General features: G+C 36.8%; 1 protein-coding gene across 2 annotated transcripts in view; it reads right to left on the reverse strand.

Annotated features, from left to right (window-relative positions):
* TPD52 (tumor protein D52) overlaps positions 1 to 16,806 on the reverse strand; it is a 336,705-nt gene that overhangs the window by 109,086 nt on the left and 210,813 nt on the right. The window contains exon 3 of one of the 2 annotated variants that reach the window (XM_072604961.1): positions 15,364 to 15,398. The exons of the other annotated variant lie outside the window; for it this stretch is intronic. Coding sequence (XP_072461062.1) covers positions 15,364 to 15,398 — 35 coding nt within the window. The remainder of the gene's footprint in view (positions 1 to 15,363; positions 15,399 to 16,806) is intronic. 2 annotated transcript variants of the gene reach the window in all.

Here is a 16,806-nt window from a genome sequence, read left to right on the forward strand (position 1 = left end):
CTCAACAACTAGATCAAACCCAGGACTTATTTATTAGACTCTTGACAATGTGCCAATCATGACCAGGCTCTGAGAGAAATACAAGCTTGAGGTGGGATGAAATCCAATTTTTCATGAAGTTACAATTGAATATGGGGATAAAGTACAAATAACTAGGATACAAAATAGTTTAGATTCAGCACAAAAGAAAGGTCTATTTAAAGTAAGATGTGATTAAAAGGCCAGGGAAAGGATATCTACAGAGAAGGCATTTGAGACAGACTTTAGTTAAACTGCCCTTTATCTTGCTCATATTTATTTTTAATCATCTTAAAATATTGCCCTTGGGAGAGGTTTCTGTGGTCTGGTCCTGTGATTTCATCACTACACAGAATTACTAGTGCAGAAATTCCCTTGGACAGATCAACAACTGGCCTGTAACTTCAAGTCTCAGTAGAGCTACCTGGGGACTGAGATGTCAAGTAACTTGTCCAATAAAGCTAGCATGTGTCAGAGGCAGGGTTTTAATTAATCAGTCAGCAAGAATTCATTCATTGCCTACTATGCGCTAGGCTCACTGGCACTTGAGGCCAGACCTTAGTGACTGTAAGACTGGCTCTAATCAACAAACCATACTGTCTCTCTTGAGGCAGCAGCTAGGTGGGTGCAGAGGATAGAGCACCAGTGCAGGAGTCAGGAGGACCTGAGTTCAAATCTCACCTCAGACACTTGACACTCACTAGCTGTGTGACCTTGGGCAAGTCACTTAACCCCAACTGCCTCATCCTGGGTCATCTCCAGTCATCCTAATGAATATCAGGTCTCTGGATTCAGATGGCTCTGGAGGAGAAGTGAGGCTGGTGACCTGCACAACCCTCCCTCACTCAAAACAAAGTCAAGTACGAGTCATGTCATCATTTCTCTGATGGCATGGTCTTCTTCAGCAACAAAGGATGAACACACCTACTGTCTCTCTTGGCAGAGGTTAAAATAGAAAAACCTTTTTAATAAAGCTATAATTATTTTTTTTTACAAGTTTTAGTTCATATTCACTTATTCATTCATATGGAAAGCATTTATTAAGCACCAACTATATGGCAGGTCCTGTGCTTGGCACTGGAGATACAAGACAAAAATGAAATACTTCCAGCCGCAAGAAGCTTAAATTCTACTGAGAGTAAATAACACATACACAAACAAGTCAATACAAAAGGTATATAAAGCAAGTTCAAAGTAATTTAGGGGAAAAGGCAACAGTGACTGAGTAGAGGAGTGATAGCAGGTCTCATGGAGGAGTGGTACATGAGCAGCTGAGCCTCAAAGGAGCTAAGGGGTCTTAGAAGTGCTGTTCAAGAAGGGACCACCCACACAAAGGCACCAGGAGACAAAACAGCAAGTGGCCAGTTTAGCAAGAAGGTAAAATGTTTGAAGGGGAAGTAAAATGCACTAAGTCCTGCAAGGTAGGCTGAAGGCAAACTGTCAAAGGCTGTAAATGCCAAACAGCAGCTCTTCACCTTTTTTGTGTCATGGCCCTTTGATGGTCTGGGGAAGCCTACAGACCCCTTCTTAGAATTATGTTTTTAAATGCAGAAAATAAAATGACATGATTTAAACGAAATCAGTTACACTGAAGCAAATGTATATGTGCTTTTTATATGTGCTTATTAAGCCTTTTATGTGTCATGTCCCACTAGAATGGAAAAAAGGAACTAACTCTCTTTCTGCTTGTATTTGTATTCCCAGCATTAAGACAGTGCTTGGCACATAGTTAGTGCCTAACAAATTGACTTGAACTGCAAAACAAAAAGCTATATATGAGGATGGTTTTGATTTATATTTAAGTTTTAATACACCTTGTAGGACATTAACTCTATATTTTTACTTTAGGAGAGACAACATATTCTTGGAGCCATTTTTAAAAAATGAATACAAAGAAATAACAATAGATTATACGCTATCTTCTTATTCATTTAAAAAAAAAATCAACCAATTTTCTCAAGGCATCACCATTTGCCTATTGGACATTTCAAACAATGTCCTACAGGTATCTCAAACCCAACATGTCCAAAAGACAACACATTATCTTTCCCCATAAATTCCCGCCACTTTCTCCAAACTTTCCTATTACTGCCAAGGACACCACAATCTTCTAGTAATCTAGACTCAAAACCTTAGCGCCAATCTCAATTCCTCACATATGTTTGCTCCATACAGCCAAGCAAAGGGCAAAAAATTGTTGTTTCTACCTTCACAACATCTTCCAGACATGTCTCTTTTTTCTCTACTCACACAGCCACCATCCTAATACAGACTCTGATCATCACTAGCCCAGACTACTGCAAAAGTGTTCTAATTATTGTCCTTTTTTTTTTTTTTTTTTTTTGAGGCAAAGAGAGTTAAGTAACTTGCCCAGAGTCACACTATCATACATAAGTATATGAGGCTGGATTGAACCAAGGTCCTCCTGACTCCAGGGCAGATGTTCCATCTACTGTATCATGTAGCTGTCCCTTAGGTACTCTGTCTTAATTCTTTCCCTATCTAATTTATCTTCCATTCCCCTTCCTAGGCGATGTTTCTAAAAGTATTTGAAATGTCATCTCAATAAACTCCAGTGGCTCCCTAGTATTTTTCAGCATCAAATGTTGTCATTTATTTGGCATTTAAAGCTCTTTACAATCTTTTTCTATCTTTAAGATCTTTCCCACTATTTCAGTCTTTTTTATAAGACATTAGGTAGCACAGTGGACAGTGCACTTGGACCTGGAGTCCAAATCTAGCCTCAGACACCAACTGGGTGACCCTAGGCAACTCACTTAATCTATGTTTGCCTCTATTTCCTCATCTGTAAAATGGGGATAATAAAGCACTTATATCTCAAGGTTGTTGTGAAGATAAAAATGAGACAATAATTGTAAAGTTCTTAGCACAATTCCTGGCACGTAGTAAGCACTATATATACGTTAGTTATTATCACCATTATCATCAGCATTACCATAATACCATACTCTCCCTCCATAACTCTATGATTTACCTTCAGTGATCTCTTTGCTGTACTTTTCACATGGCTGTCCCCCATGTTTAGACTCCACAGCTTCCTTCAAGTCAGTTCAAAGACACTTCCCACAGGAGACTTTCCCCAGCGTTTTCCCCTACCCCAATCCCCACTTCTACCTCCTTTCCTCTAGGATTCCATTTTACCTAATCCATATGTATCTAGTAAGTACATAGTCATTAACATATTACCTCTTCATTAGAACATTAGCTCCTTGAGTCATGGGGACATTGTTTTTGCCTTTCTTTATATCCCCAGGTAAAAGCCTAGACTGACTGAGAGAATAGCCAGGTCAAAATATTTAAGTCTTGAAGAACTTTTTTAATGGAATATACATCAAAACAACATGAATAATAAATCAAACCATTCAGGAAAGAAGTATTACAGCAACAAGTTTTTAAAGACAATCATATCATTGGACTGATGAAGGTCACTTAAAACACCTATATTCAGAGACTAACAATAAATGGCAAGAACACTGGACTTGGGCATCAAAAACCCTGAGTTTTTATTTCACTTCTTACAAATGATCTTGAACAAGTGACTCCCTAAGTTCTCATTTGTTGTGTGTAAAATGAATGGGGTGGGGCAAATAATTTCTTATATCTCTAATATTTCATTTTCTTATTTTATTTTTTTAAGACGAAAGCTTTCTTCCTTTGAGCTACATTCTAAGGTGAGACAAGAGGAAATTGAAAAGGAGAAACCTCATTGTTATTTCCTAGTCACAAATAAAGAGTGGGAGGGAACAAAAGATGAAGACCAAATTAGATAAGTAACTTAATACCGTACGGTTTTTACACTTCCATCTTTTGAGCTTACGTTTTGTATTTCAAATTGCAAAACAATTCAATTTAATGTTCACTGAGCAGCTGCTGTAGAATATAAAAGTGAATTTCTTTTCTCAACTAAAGTATATACATTCATTTAAAAATAATTTGAAAACCAATAATATATTCCATTTTCATTAGGCATAAAATATTCTTCCTTTTTAAGAAAAAATAATAGTTTTCTACTAGAAGGCAAGAGCAGAAATCCAAAAAAGTTGTTTCTTTATGCAATGTCAAGTTCATAGCTTTCAAAAGTTAAATTAAATCTAGCTGATAAATTATACTATCAAATGAGACATAGGCTTGGTATAAGAATTCTGTTAAGCATATCATCTATTAGAAATTAGTCTTTAAATTAATTAATTACCATTTAGCAAAAGCTGTTATTTCCATGGCCTATCAAAATTTCTCCTTTAAAATTAAGAATTAGATGATGAACTTCAGTACTACGTAAAATCTGATGACTATCACTAAGATTCTAAGAACCAAAACCTACAATGAAAAATTTCTCAAGTTATTGGAATGATTTTTCAAGAGATTCAGCAAAAAAAAACATTTTTCAGGATAAAAATAACAAGTTTCCCCTAAGAGAAGGAAAAATTCCAATACTGTAAAATTTTGGTTTAATTGGGTTGCTTAGGCAAAAAGATTTTTCTGGATTACAATCTCCAATTGTAATAATGCAATAAGACAACTGTCTTTAGTGGCAATATTCCATAAGTCCACAAGATGGGGATGCTCCCCATAAAAGTAGACCTTTCAGGCTATAAAGAGATTCCATCCCAGTGACCCTAGAGTTGAAAAGAAAGTTTTTAGCTTTTTTCTCCCAATTTGAAAATTAGAAAAATTCAAATTTTTATGTCTCTACTTTTATCACTTTGTAAAGAAATTCTAGCAATGCTGACTCATTTTATTTTTCCTAGAGTTCTATTTTCAACAGTTCTAGTATGTCAGTTAAATGTCTGCCTCATGAGGACTGTGGTTGAAACTAAAATATCTTTTTCATGCTAATGAGCACAAAACTTTGCATTAAGGTTAATATCACCATTTGTAGTGTTTTTCTGAATTAACCTGAAATGAATGTTGGCAAGGGGTAAAGAAGTTCAAGTGGGAGGAAGGAAAACAGAATCGAAATTAGATACCCAAATTTCCTGGAAAAGGAACAAATTCATATTTTACGACATGCAATGGCTTTACTTAATAGGTGCAAAGTGTCTTGGAATTATTTATTTGCCCTTCTGTTGAGGCATTCCAGTTCTGAATATATCAATTCAGGTCTCTGACTCTTCTCAGTGGCATTAGCTCTCACTAGTTAAAACTTTTACTCTCTCCAAGATAAGGAGGGACAGGAAGGTTTTAGTTACTTAAGTCTGATCATGTCACCTGCCCTATTCAATAAACTCCAGTCACTCCCTCTCTCCTCCGGGATCAAAAATAAAATCCTCTTAAAAAAACTCTTCATAACCTACCCATCTCCCACCTTTCCAATCTTCTTATACTTTATTTCCCACCATGTACTCTTTGGTCCCATGACACTGGTTTCCTTGTTCCATCTCTTGGCTCCTGGCATTTGATCTAGCTGCCCTTCACTGACTGAAATGCTCTGCCTCCTCATCTCCACTTATGGCTTCCCTGGCTTCCTTTAAGTCCCAATTAAAATCCCATGTTCTACAGGAAGTCTTTTCCAACCCCTCTTAATTCTGGAGCCTTCCCTCTTTTAATTTCCTATTTAAACTGTAAATAGCTTGTTTGCATGTATTTGCTTGCATGTTTCCCCCACTAGATTGTGAGTTTTTCAATGGTAAGAATTGTCTTTTGCCTCTTTTTTTGTATTCCCATTGCTTAGCACAGTACTTGGCACACAGTAGGCATTGAATAAATGTTTACTGAGGGACTGATTTAAGTGTCAGTTAAATAGAATATCTTACTGAAAGTACGGATCACTCCCCCACACACACACCCTCCCACACACCCACATCCTCCCCTCACCCCCGGCATTAGCTCATTTTGCCTTCTGGTTCATTCCTCTCCAGGCTCAATTTCTGACTTTCTAGACTTTACCTACTATGCCACAGAAACCTCCTTACACCAGGAGCTCCTTCTACTCCTGGACTTCTCATGTGGAAAAATACATGTTAGTATTTTCCTGACTGGCTGGTTCCTTTCAGAACATCCATTTTTAAGAAAACTCTTGAGGCTAATCATGTCTTCATTCCTCTCAAGACTTCCTTTACTATGCCATCCTCTGGGTACCTTCCCTCCATGCCTCTTTTCAGTTACCTTTGTGTCTTGCTTTGCTAAATAGAATGTAAACTTCTTGACGGCAGTATTTGTATTCCCCAGGGCTTGGCACCATACCTGGCACATAGTAAACACTTAAGAAATACTTTGTTGACTTTGCTTGACCTGACCTTTCTATAATATTATATGTAAGACAATATCTTGCTACAATTGTATCCTGGTACTCTGTGAGAGAGGCATACAATAAAAGGACTAAACTAGAATATTAATGCCAAAAGCTAATGCCTATGACAAAGTATCTTATCTGAGTTCAGCTTCCCTCTCCAATAAAACTGAGATTTTATTTATGCATTTGTTACACTGAAATGGGAATAACAAAATTCCTTTCCTGGAAAGTTTATAGGAAATCTGGAGCTTAGAACACATTTTCCTCTTGGAAAAATTGTTAGAGATGGTTGTTAGTTTCCCAGGCTATCCTATAAAAAAAAAAAAATCAAAACAACTCTAACCTAAAATGTATCCAAAATATGGTTTTATCTGAAATAGGCACCTAACCACCATTCCTAACACAGTTTCTCTGAGAAATCTGATTCTCAGTTCCAACTAAGAAAATTCCTATATTGCCTTCAATTCAATTGAATTCAACAAGCATTTATTAAGCATCTACTATGTGCCAGGCGCTATGGTAGGAGCTTGGTACACAAAGACAAAAAGGCAGGAAGGAAAAAAGGCAGGCAGGAAGGAAGGAAGGCAGGAAGGAAGAAAGAAAGGAAGGAAGGAAGGAAAGAAGGCAGGAAGGAAGAAAGAAAGGAAGGAAGGAAGGAAAGAAGGAAGGAAGGAAGGAAGGAAGGAAGGAAGGAAGGAAGGAAGGAAGGAAGGAAGGAAGGAAGGAAGAAAGGAAGGAAGGAAGGAAGGAAAGAAGGAAGGAAGGAAGGAAGGAAGGAAGGAAGGAAGGAAGGAAGGAAGGAAGGAAGGAAGGAAGAAAGGAAGGAAGAAAGGAAGGAAAATTAACATATTATTGAAGAAAAAACATGCAAAGATAAATAGAAAGAAAATATAATTCATATACATGGATATACATGTACATAAATACTTCTCTGTGTGTGTATGTGTGTATTTGCAGTGGGGGAGGGGGAGTTAAATTAATAATTGAAAGAATCAGAAAAGGTCTCTTGATGATACAAGTGATTGATAGGTGGAATCGTGAGGTGAACTTTGAAGAAAATTAGGGATTCCAAGAGGGAGAGCACTCTAGGTATGGAGCACAGTTTGTACACAGGTAGGAAGGTATAAGATGTAGTGCTGTGCCTAAAGAACGTCAAATAAACTAGTCTGACTGGAATGTGGGGGTGGGTGAATAGGATTAATGGAAAATCAGATTCCAAAATTAAGTTGAAGCTTGACTGCAAAGAGTTGAATATATTAAGAGAGGAGTTTGTATTTTATCCTCAAGGCAATAAGGAGTCACTGAAGTGTCTTGAAAAGAAAATGACTTAGGCTTGTGGACATAATGATATTAGGAATATCATTTTATATGCCATTTGGAGGATGAAATGAAGAAAGGAGAGGAAAGGTCCTGAAAGACCAATGAGATTATTATTGAAGTGGTCTAGGTGAGAGGCGATAAGGGGCTTGAACTATGCTGGTGACCCTGTACATGGACAGAAGGGAATGGGTACAAGGAATGTTATGGATGTAAGTAAAAATCAAAAAGACTTGGACATGGGTGAGTGAGAAACATTGATGAGTTGAAGACAGCTCTATGACTCTGAACCAGGATTGTTGGAAGGAAGGTGGTGCCACCTGTGAAACTAGAAAAAAGAGATGGTTCTTAAGTTAAGATTATGAGTTCTACTTGTACATAACAGTTAATAACAATCACATTCCCTTCTCATTGATCCTGATCCCTCTGACTGGAGACCTGGAGAGTGGAGCACTAACCTCCTCTAAAGCCTTCCTTTTTAAATGTCTGGGAACTGGAATTCCAAGCCAACTCTCCACTTACAATCTGCAGCTGTGCTTGTTTTAAACTCCATGGAACATAGTGCCCCCCTCAATGGGGACCCCATAATGGTTCCCATCTCCCCCTTTCCAGTTTCCTTTTGTATGCTGTCTTCCCCCATTAGACTGTCAGTTCCTTGAGGGCAGGGGCTGTCTTTTTTTTTTTTTTTTGTCCCCGATGCTTAACACAGTGTCTAGCACATAGTAGGAGCTTAATAAATGTTTACTGTGTTGTACCGCATTGTATTTGTCTCCACCTTCCCTTCTTTCTAGCAACAAAGTTCTCCTAAAGTTAATCAGGCCTCTGTAAAAAGAGAGACAGTTACTCCTAGGTACCTGTTAATTCTGTAAGAGAAAACTAGGAAAATCACAATCTAGTGATTTTTAAGTTGAGGAAGAAAGGGCAATAGACCCCTTGAAGACAGAATGCCTCAATTCCATTCCTCCATCATGTCCATGTTGTATGTATTTGAAAATCAGGAATATTACCAGCCTGAGTCCAAAACAGGAGGTGAGTATAGGGATTCTCTTGTTTTCTTTATACCAAGAAGCAATAACACTTGTTGAAAATTATTCAAGCCATATTTGAAAGCAAAGAACCATGTGACTTGTTTTTCAAAGTTCAAGAAAAGTTTTATTATAAACTTACTATACAGTATTCTCAACAAATAATCAAACCAAATTTGTTTCCAAGTAAAATACAAGTCAAACTACCTTGACAAAGAATATAAATTTTAATAAAATATGTTGCTCTATATCTCTTTCTGAATTCATCTGTGTACTTATAAATATTTGCTGCCTCTACTATGCAGAATCTATTATAATATGATAACCTATTAAAGAAACGAAGTCTTGTACATGAAAGAGTCACAAACAGCTAAAGATATATGGTCTGATATAATTGACCTGGCAGGTATACTGATGAAAACTGAAATTTATTAGTCAAATTCATCCGTTAGGGGGTAGAAATAATCATGAAATAAAGACACACAGAGAGAACTAAGGTAAAAATTCAATTAACAGAACCTCAGGGAACAAACTTTCTTTATAATTAAATACGTACCATGTCAATATTTAAGTTGAAAGCTAATTGAGTGAGGATATTCTTTAGGGTAAGCATGATCTGCATAGTCACTTTAGACAAAATTACTAATCTGCTAATGCATTAGAGAACTGGGCAGAAAGAATTCAGGGCGGTAACCAGTCCACCAGAAGAAAGAACATTAGAAATCATGGATACTGGGGGTGGGCAGAAGTAGTCTCGGGGAAGAAAGCAATAAGTGACAGAGAAAGAAGAAATGGGGTAGGGGAAGTGGTGATGAGACAGCAGTAGGGCAGGGGGAAAGGGAGAAGAAACCAGGAAGGGCAATAATAAAATTAAAAGATTTTGGACAGGAATGAAGTGTTTCTCATTGGAGTTAGAAAGACGTTCAGCCAGAGATGTGCCAGCCTGATAAACGAGACTTTAAATTGAGAATTAGGGGATGAGCTGAGAGACTGGGGAGGAGATAAAACTGACCAGACAAAAGTTATAAACTGGAATACTATGGAAAGATAACAGAATTCCAGAAAACTAAAAAATTGAGGTACCTAGGGATATTTGCCTAAAGAAGTAAAGATTTAGGGGAAACAAAAAGGCAATCTTTCATAAATATTTGAAGGATATTATATATAAAAGGGACTAGAGTTTTTCTGTGTGGCTCTAGGGGAACAAACGACGGCCAATGAGTATAAGGAGATAAGCTATTGTTTAACATATGTTTTTTAATTCCATTCACCTAAAGTGTTCGTAAAATAGAACGGGTTGCCTTGTAAAGTAATTTGTCATTAGAAGTTTTGTTAGAAATTCTCAAGCAGAAGTTGAATGACCACTTACTGTAGATGCTGCAGACAGAAGTCATTATAAAAACTGGATTGATAGTCTCTTCCAGCTTCTTCTAAGGAAAATAGGGCAAAAGAAAGAAGCAGAATGAAAAGAAAAAGGAAAAAAAGATGAGGAAAGAGCAAAAGCAGAGAAGTACAAAAAAGAAAAAATTTTGGATAGCACTGAGCTATATTGATGTGTTAGCCATTTTCTGATCTCCTGGAATGAATTTCTTTAACTCTTCTGTTAATTTTTATTATTTCATATTCCTTTTATACTATTGCTAACTCAGATAATAAAGTTTCTGATGAAAAAAATGTGCTGCTGGAAAACAATCACCTCCTTAATAAAACCTTACCGCATAGTAAGGTTGGATAGACTACAGTGAGGCATAGAATACTGTCCATATGACAGGAATAGTTTATCTGAAAAAAGTGAAATAGTGACCTTATTCTGATACTAACTTGTGAAGAGACCATGCAAGAGAAGAAATACAATTCAAGTTTTATTTTAAAATATATTTTCTACTTTTACTCAATTATAAGAAAAAAATATGATTCTACCTTCCATGGAAACCAAACAACACTTTATACATTCCTTCTCCTAGATATCCCCTCCTGGAGCACTGCCTTGTTGTGGTGGAGGGGCTTGTGTAGCTCAGCTATGCTGTGTAGGGTTATCTGAGACAGACAGGTGGTAGTGAAGAGTTCTGACAAAAGATGATCCACTGAAGAAAAAAATGCCAAACCATTCCAGTATCTTTGCCAAGGAAATCTAGTGGACAGTATTAAAATGCTCACAGATATGACAGATGAGCCCCTCAGGTCAGAAGGTGTCCAACATTTGAGACAGTGACGGACAGAAAGGCCTGGTACGCTACGGTCTGTGGGGTTACGAAGAGCTGGACGTGACTGAACAACAACAAACCCAATTTGTGGTACAAAGCTATATCAACGTGATGTGATTGCCTTTTACCAGCTTCTAAACTATATCAATTGTGAACTTAAGAAAAATTGCATGGAAAGACTATATGGATGATCTTTTCAACCTGTTAGAACAAGACAAATCTGAACATCTGTTAATTTCAAAAAAGAAAGAAAGCAAATATATGTAGATAAAATTAAGTAATATTACATTCAGTCTGGGTTATCCTTCTTTCATCAACTCCTCCCCTTCCCCCCCAAAAAAATTGAACTGAAAAGTCAAGAAAAGAGAGATGAAAAAAAAAAAAAACAAATCTCACAAGGCATGAATTGAATGAGACATTATAAGACACATTATTTAACATTTATTAGAGAAGGCGAGAAAAGTTTCTATAAATTTCTCCTTTTTTCTAAGACTACTGTTAAGGGTACTCTGTTAATTCAGGTTGAGATGTTTTTGTAGGCCACCAAATAGTTAACAAAAGATCTTACTGTATCCTCGTTGACTATCCTTTCTATGCTAAAGCACTTAGCCTTGCTATGGAAACACATCTGGCCAGCAGAGTGTGGTGACTCCTATAGGTCTGGAACATCTACCAGATAGGTCTGAGGGACCCAGATCCCATGCTGATGGATCTTTTTATGTCTCTAGGTGACCAGAAAGTCATGCCAATTCAGCAAGAGCCTTTAGGGAAAACTAATTTAACCCATGATAGGGGTAAGGAGGTGGGATGTAGTGGGGAATGGGGATATGGGGGATGGGTTCTAGTAGATATTGGTCCTATCACAAATACTATGAAAATAAGTGAAAGGGGAATATGACAAAAGTTCTTTTACAAAGAACTGTCCAATTTTACAATCAAAACAACCACGAAAAACAAATTATGCAAAGGTATAACTGATGCAGAAGACAATATCAGACTTTTAAGTCAAAAAGGCCTGAGTTCAAATCCTGCCTCACATACTTATTAGATGTGTGATCCTGGGTAATTTATCCTCCCTTGGCCTCAGTTTCCTCATCTGTAAAATGGCAATAATAATAATAGTACCCACCTCATAGACATTGTAAGGATCAAATGAGATAACTGTTATAAGGAATCTGAAAACCCCAAAGCAATTTATGAGTGCTAGCTATTATTTTATGGACTGGACAATCAAATTGTATGGTTCAAGCTATATACTGATCATCTTCTCTAAATCTATGCCTTGCTCTGTAATGTTACTCAAGTTAGAATGGTGGGTTTCTGAGATATCAGCTAAAAATGAATGACAAAAGCAAGATACAGTAAAGCCTGTTAAGTTAGACACTTTTAGTTTTGATTAAAAAGACAGTCAAGTTAAGCCCATGATCAATTCATCGCAGAACAAAGATTCTCATTCTTGCAAACAGCATCCCTATCTTCTGCAACGTCTCTGCCCAATTACTGTGGGATTCTATTGCACTGAGGATTCACAATTCTATCAGGAATAAAAATATGGATTTAGAAGTGCAATAGACTTTAGATCTAGTCCAATCCTCTTTCCCCCAATTTACAGATGAGGCAATTTAGGTCTAGAGAGGAGATAAAGTTCATTATAAAAAGACACACAGCCAATAAGGGACAAAGCAGCAATTCAAACCTATGTCCCTAACTTGTCAATTTAAGGGCTTTCCCCACTGTGCCAGGCTTCACCACTGCCACTACCAAACAGGAACATTTATCCACCCATTGTGACACCCCTATAACAATCAGCAGAACATTCTGGTGCTTTCCATGCTGTCATAAAAATATATCAGGTCAGTCAGTAAACACCCAATCCAAAACCAATAATGACTTACCTCAGAGGGTATAACCAACCTTTACTTTAGGGCATCAGAATCTCTAAGCTCAGGGACAAAAGTCATAGAAGATTAACTCTATTGGCAGGCATGCTCTGATATAATGGCATGGATACTACTTGTCAGTAGACCTTTCATTAGACATTTTGTACCACAATAGCCTACATTTTTAGAACTGACAAGTTACACTTTAGCCACCTAAACACTGCATGGTTATTATATGAATGCCTATCCTCTAAAGATTTCAGTACCAAATGTTTGTCTGTTAGACCAAAAATTCTTTTAAAAAACAAACATAAAACAGTTTAGAGAATCAGGGCTCCAACAATGCTGGCAGCACAATCATTATGCATTACTGAACCACAGAAAAATAACTCCTTAATTTGTGGTAAAAAACAACCACGGAAAAATGACCTTCACTGGGTGGCAAGAAACTGTTAGAATTACAAAGTAACTGTGCAAATAATATACTATGCCTATAGGAGATAAAATGTTATAATTTCCAAAATATATACTGCTATAAATGTGATGATGGTCATTTGCTGAAATGCACTGATTAACTTTGCATTAGCATGGCCTCTACTATAGAGACTGTTTTTAAAAAGGAAATCTACAGCTCTTCAACAGCAGACTTGGTGGCACCACATGTATTGTTTGAGCTAAGAAGTGAGAGTGAATTGCACTGTGTAACAGCTTTGTGAAAAAAGGGAATTCATGCCACTTCCCTGAATTTAGCCTCCTTTAATATAAACAATGAGCCTTCCTTTAAGAAGCTGGAATGATGATATAGGAGGGGAGGGCAGCAGGAGTGATCCTACTAAACAAGCATGTCTGGGATTCAGGCAAAATGTTAAACCAGAGGATGACTAGTAGGCCAGAAAGCAAATGTGATAAATTATTACAGCCAGCTCAATTTCACTAGGAATTATACTAACTGAATAAAAAGATCACTAGATGGACCATCTAGCTCTAGCCTAAAATTTTTTTGCCTCTCCTCCCTCATATAACATATAAAGAGGCAGCATGGTAGAATAGATTTTGAATGAGAAGACTTGGATTTGAACCCCAGCTCTAAAGTATGACCTTAGGCAAATCACCCAATCTCTCTAAGCTTCAGCTATATAGGAGACATCATATTCATATTATTAACCTCGCAGGGTGGTTGTGAGTAAAGTGCTTTATAAACTATAAAGTGCTAAAAATGTGAACTAGGAAACTGCAAAATCATAATGGTAATTAGTGGGATACTGGAACTACAATACCATTTTCTGACTCCTACCTAGCCTGGTGTTCTATCCATTAACTGCTTCTTCATTACTGTCTCTCCCCTTTCCCCCAACAGGGAATGCTTACATTTCATTTCACATCATAACTATTTTATAAGATCACAGGGATCAGACAATCTTTTCCTTTTAAAAAAGGTCTAGTGAAAGGATCCAAACATTTGTAAATATATTAAAAAATACAGGCAGTATATGAAGATTTAAGAATTTCAGAGTTGGAAGGGGCTTCAAAGGACATCTGGCACAATAAATACCCCATGAATGATTCTTTTTGCAACATTCCTAACAGTTAACATGCATTTATTAAGCATTAATGTGTCAAGCACTGTGCAAAGTCTTTGGAATACAAAGAAATGCAAAACAGTTCCTGCTTTTAAAAGGGCTCACAATCTAATGAGAGAAAACATGAAAACAACTATGTACAAGCAAGATCTATAGAAGAAAAACTGTAGATGATCAACAGAGGGAAGGGAGATTAAGGGAGATCAGGGAAAGCTTCATATAGAAAGTGAGATATAAATTGAAATTCAAAGGACACCAGGGAAGCAAGGAGATGGAGATGAAGTGGGAGCATTCACTTCTCAGTGAAACCACTGAGAGCCAGAAGATGAAGGATCTTATGTGACAGTAAGGATGTCAATGTCACTGAATCACAGAGTACAAGGTATAAAAAGACTGGAAAAGTAGAAGGGGTGCAGATTATAAAAATTTTTGAATTTCAAACATTGAATCTTATATTTTATCCTGAAGACAAGAGAAAAAACAATATTATTTGTTTAGTAGGGAAGGTGACACGGTCAGATTTGTGCTTTAGTTAGATCAAGATGAGTGGAAGCCAGACTGGAAAAAAGAGAGATTCAAAATAGTGAGATCAATCAGAAGGCTACTGCAACAGGCCAGGCATTTGGTGATGAGGACCAGCACGAGGCTGCTAAGAATGTCAGAGGAGAGAAGGGTGCATATATGAAAGATGTTATGAAATTAGAAACAACAGGGCTTGACAAATAATTGGATATCAAGGGTGAAAGAGAGTGAGTTGAAGATGACACCCAGATTTCAGGTCTGAGTAACTGAAAGAAGGTGGGTACCCCTGATAGTAACAGAGAAGTTCAGAAGAATGGGACAGGATGATAATAAGATTTGTTTTGGACATGTTGAGTTTAAGATGTCTACAGGACATTCAGTCTAAGATGACCAATAGAAAATTGAAGATGTTAGAAGAGAGGCTAGGGATGGCTAAACAGATCAGAAAATCATCAGTTTACAGATGTTAATTGAATTCACTGGTTCTGAGGAGAACCTAAAAACAACTAAAGAGGAACAGAGAGAGGTAGAAAAGAGGGCCCAGGACAGAGTCAAGTATGATACCTGTGGTTAGTGGCCATGACCTGGAAATGAAGACCCTGAAAAGGAAACAGAGAAGTAACGGTCAGAGAATTAGAAGAAGAACCAGAAGTGTCATGAAAATCTTTAGAAGAGAGGGTCAAGGAGAAGAGGGTGATCAACAGTGTCAGAGGGAGGTCAGGAGGAATAAGGATTGAAAAAAGGTAATTACTGATTTGTCAATTAAGAGATCACTGGTGACTGGAGGAAGCAGTATCCTATAAAAGAGATATCAGTCTTGGTATGAAAAGCTCCAGTGATAAAAAGATAACCATCTCCTGAGGTGATTCATTCCACTTTTTGGATAATGTTTACTATTATTAACTTCTCATTATAATCCTGCCCTACTGGGACCTCTACCCACTGGTTCTGAATCTTTCCGTTGGCATCAAGCAGAAACAATAACTACTCTCTCATATGCAAGCCTTCAAATACCTAAAGATCACAATCTCATTCCTCACTGCCTACCCCAAGTCTTTTCTGCTGCAGGTTACACATTTATGGTTCCTTCAACCAATTCTCTTAAGATATAGCTTTTAGTTCCCTGGAAAATTACATCATCTTAGCATTATTACTGAAATAATATTTAACATATATATAACTATTTAGGCTCACCTGGAAATTATATACCTGAATTATTATAAAAGTAAAAGTGATACAAACTGGAAAATTTCTAATTATATATATATATCTAATATAAAAGTATCTCAAAAACTACAATAAATCTTAGTTCTTGAGATATTTCAAGCATTTGGGGAAAAAAATTAATATTTAGGTGAAAAGATGACAAGCAGTTTAAAATAAGAAATGATAGAATTATCTCCCTAAAATCACATTGAAAGAAAGAATATAACTATATAAAGAGGAATCTGTTCAAGAAATAACAGCCTACACTTATATGCTATTTTTAATTTTTAATCACACTTTTTATCTACTATTTGTTCCTCAGAAGTGATACGGGAAATAGGTGCTATTTAATATTCCCATTTTAGAGATGAGGAAACTGCTCAGGGTCACAAAACCAGAATGTCTATGAAACTAGATTTGAACTTAGATCCTCTTGACTCTAAGCCCAACATTCTACTGACTACACCAAATTTCCTCAAAAACTATATATCTGAGGAGAGGAGCTTTATCCAGTCTATGCTGGGTGCATTAATTACTGCAGAATTCACAATGAATCCTTTGTAGTCATTGTCATTAATTCTGAAATATTAAAGGTCATATGACCAAAAAAGTAGCTATGAGATTGCTGTTCCATCCTAGTACCAACTTAAGGTTCACTGAGCTCTTAAAAAAATAAGTCTTATAGATGTGATTTTTTAAAATTTATCTGATGGATGGGAAGGCTAATGTCTATCAATCAGAAAATAATACTTGTCATGACAATTCTGTTCTTGATGTGGTGGTTTGATTATGTTAACTAAT

The sequence above is a fragment of the Notamacropus eugenii genome, chromosome 4 (genome assembly GCF_028372415.1).
Source record: "Notamacropus eugenii isolate mMacEug1 chromosome 4, mMacEug1.pri_v2, whole genome shotgun sequence".
Taxonomy (NCBI): domain Eukaryota; kingdom Metazoa; phylum Chordata; class Mammalia; order Diprotodontia; family Macropodidae; genus Notamacropus; species Notamacropus eugenii.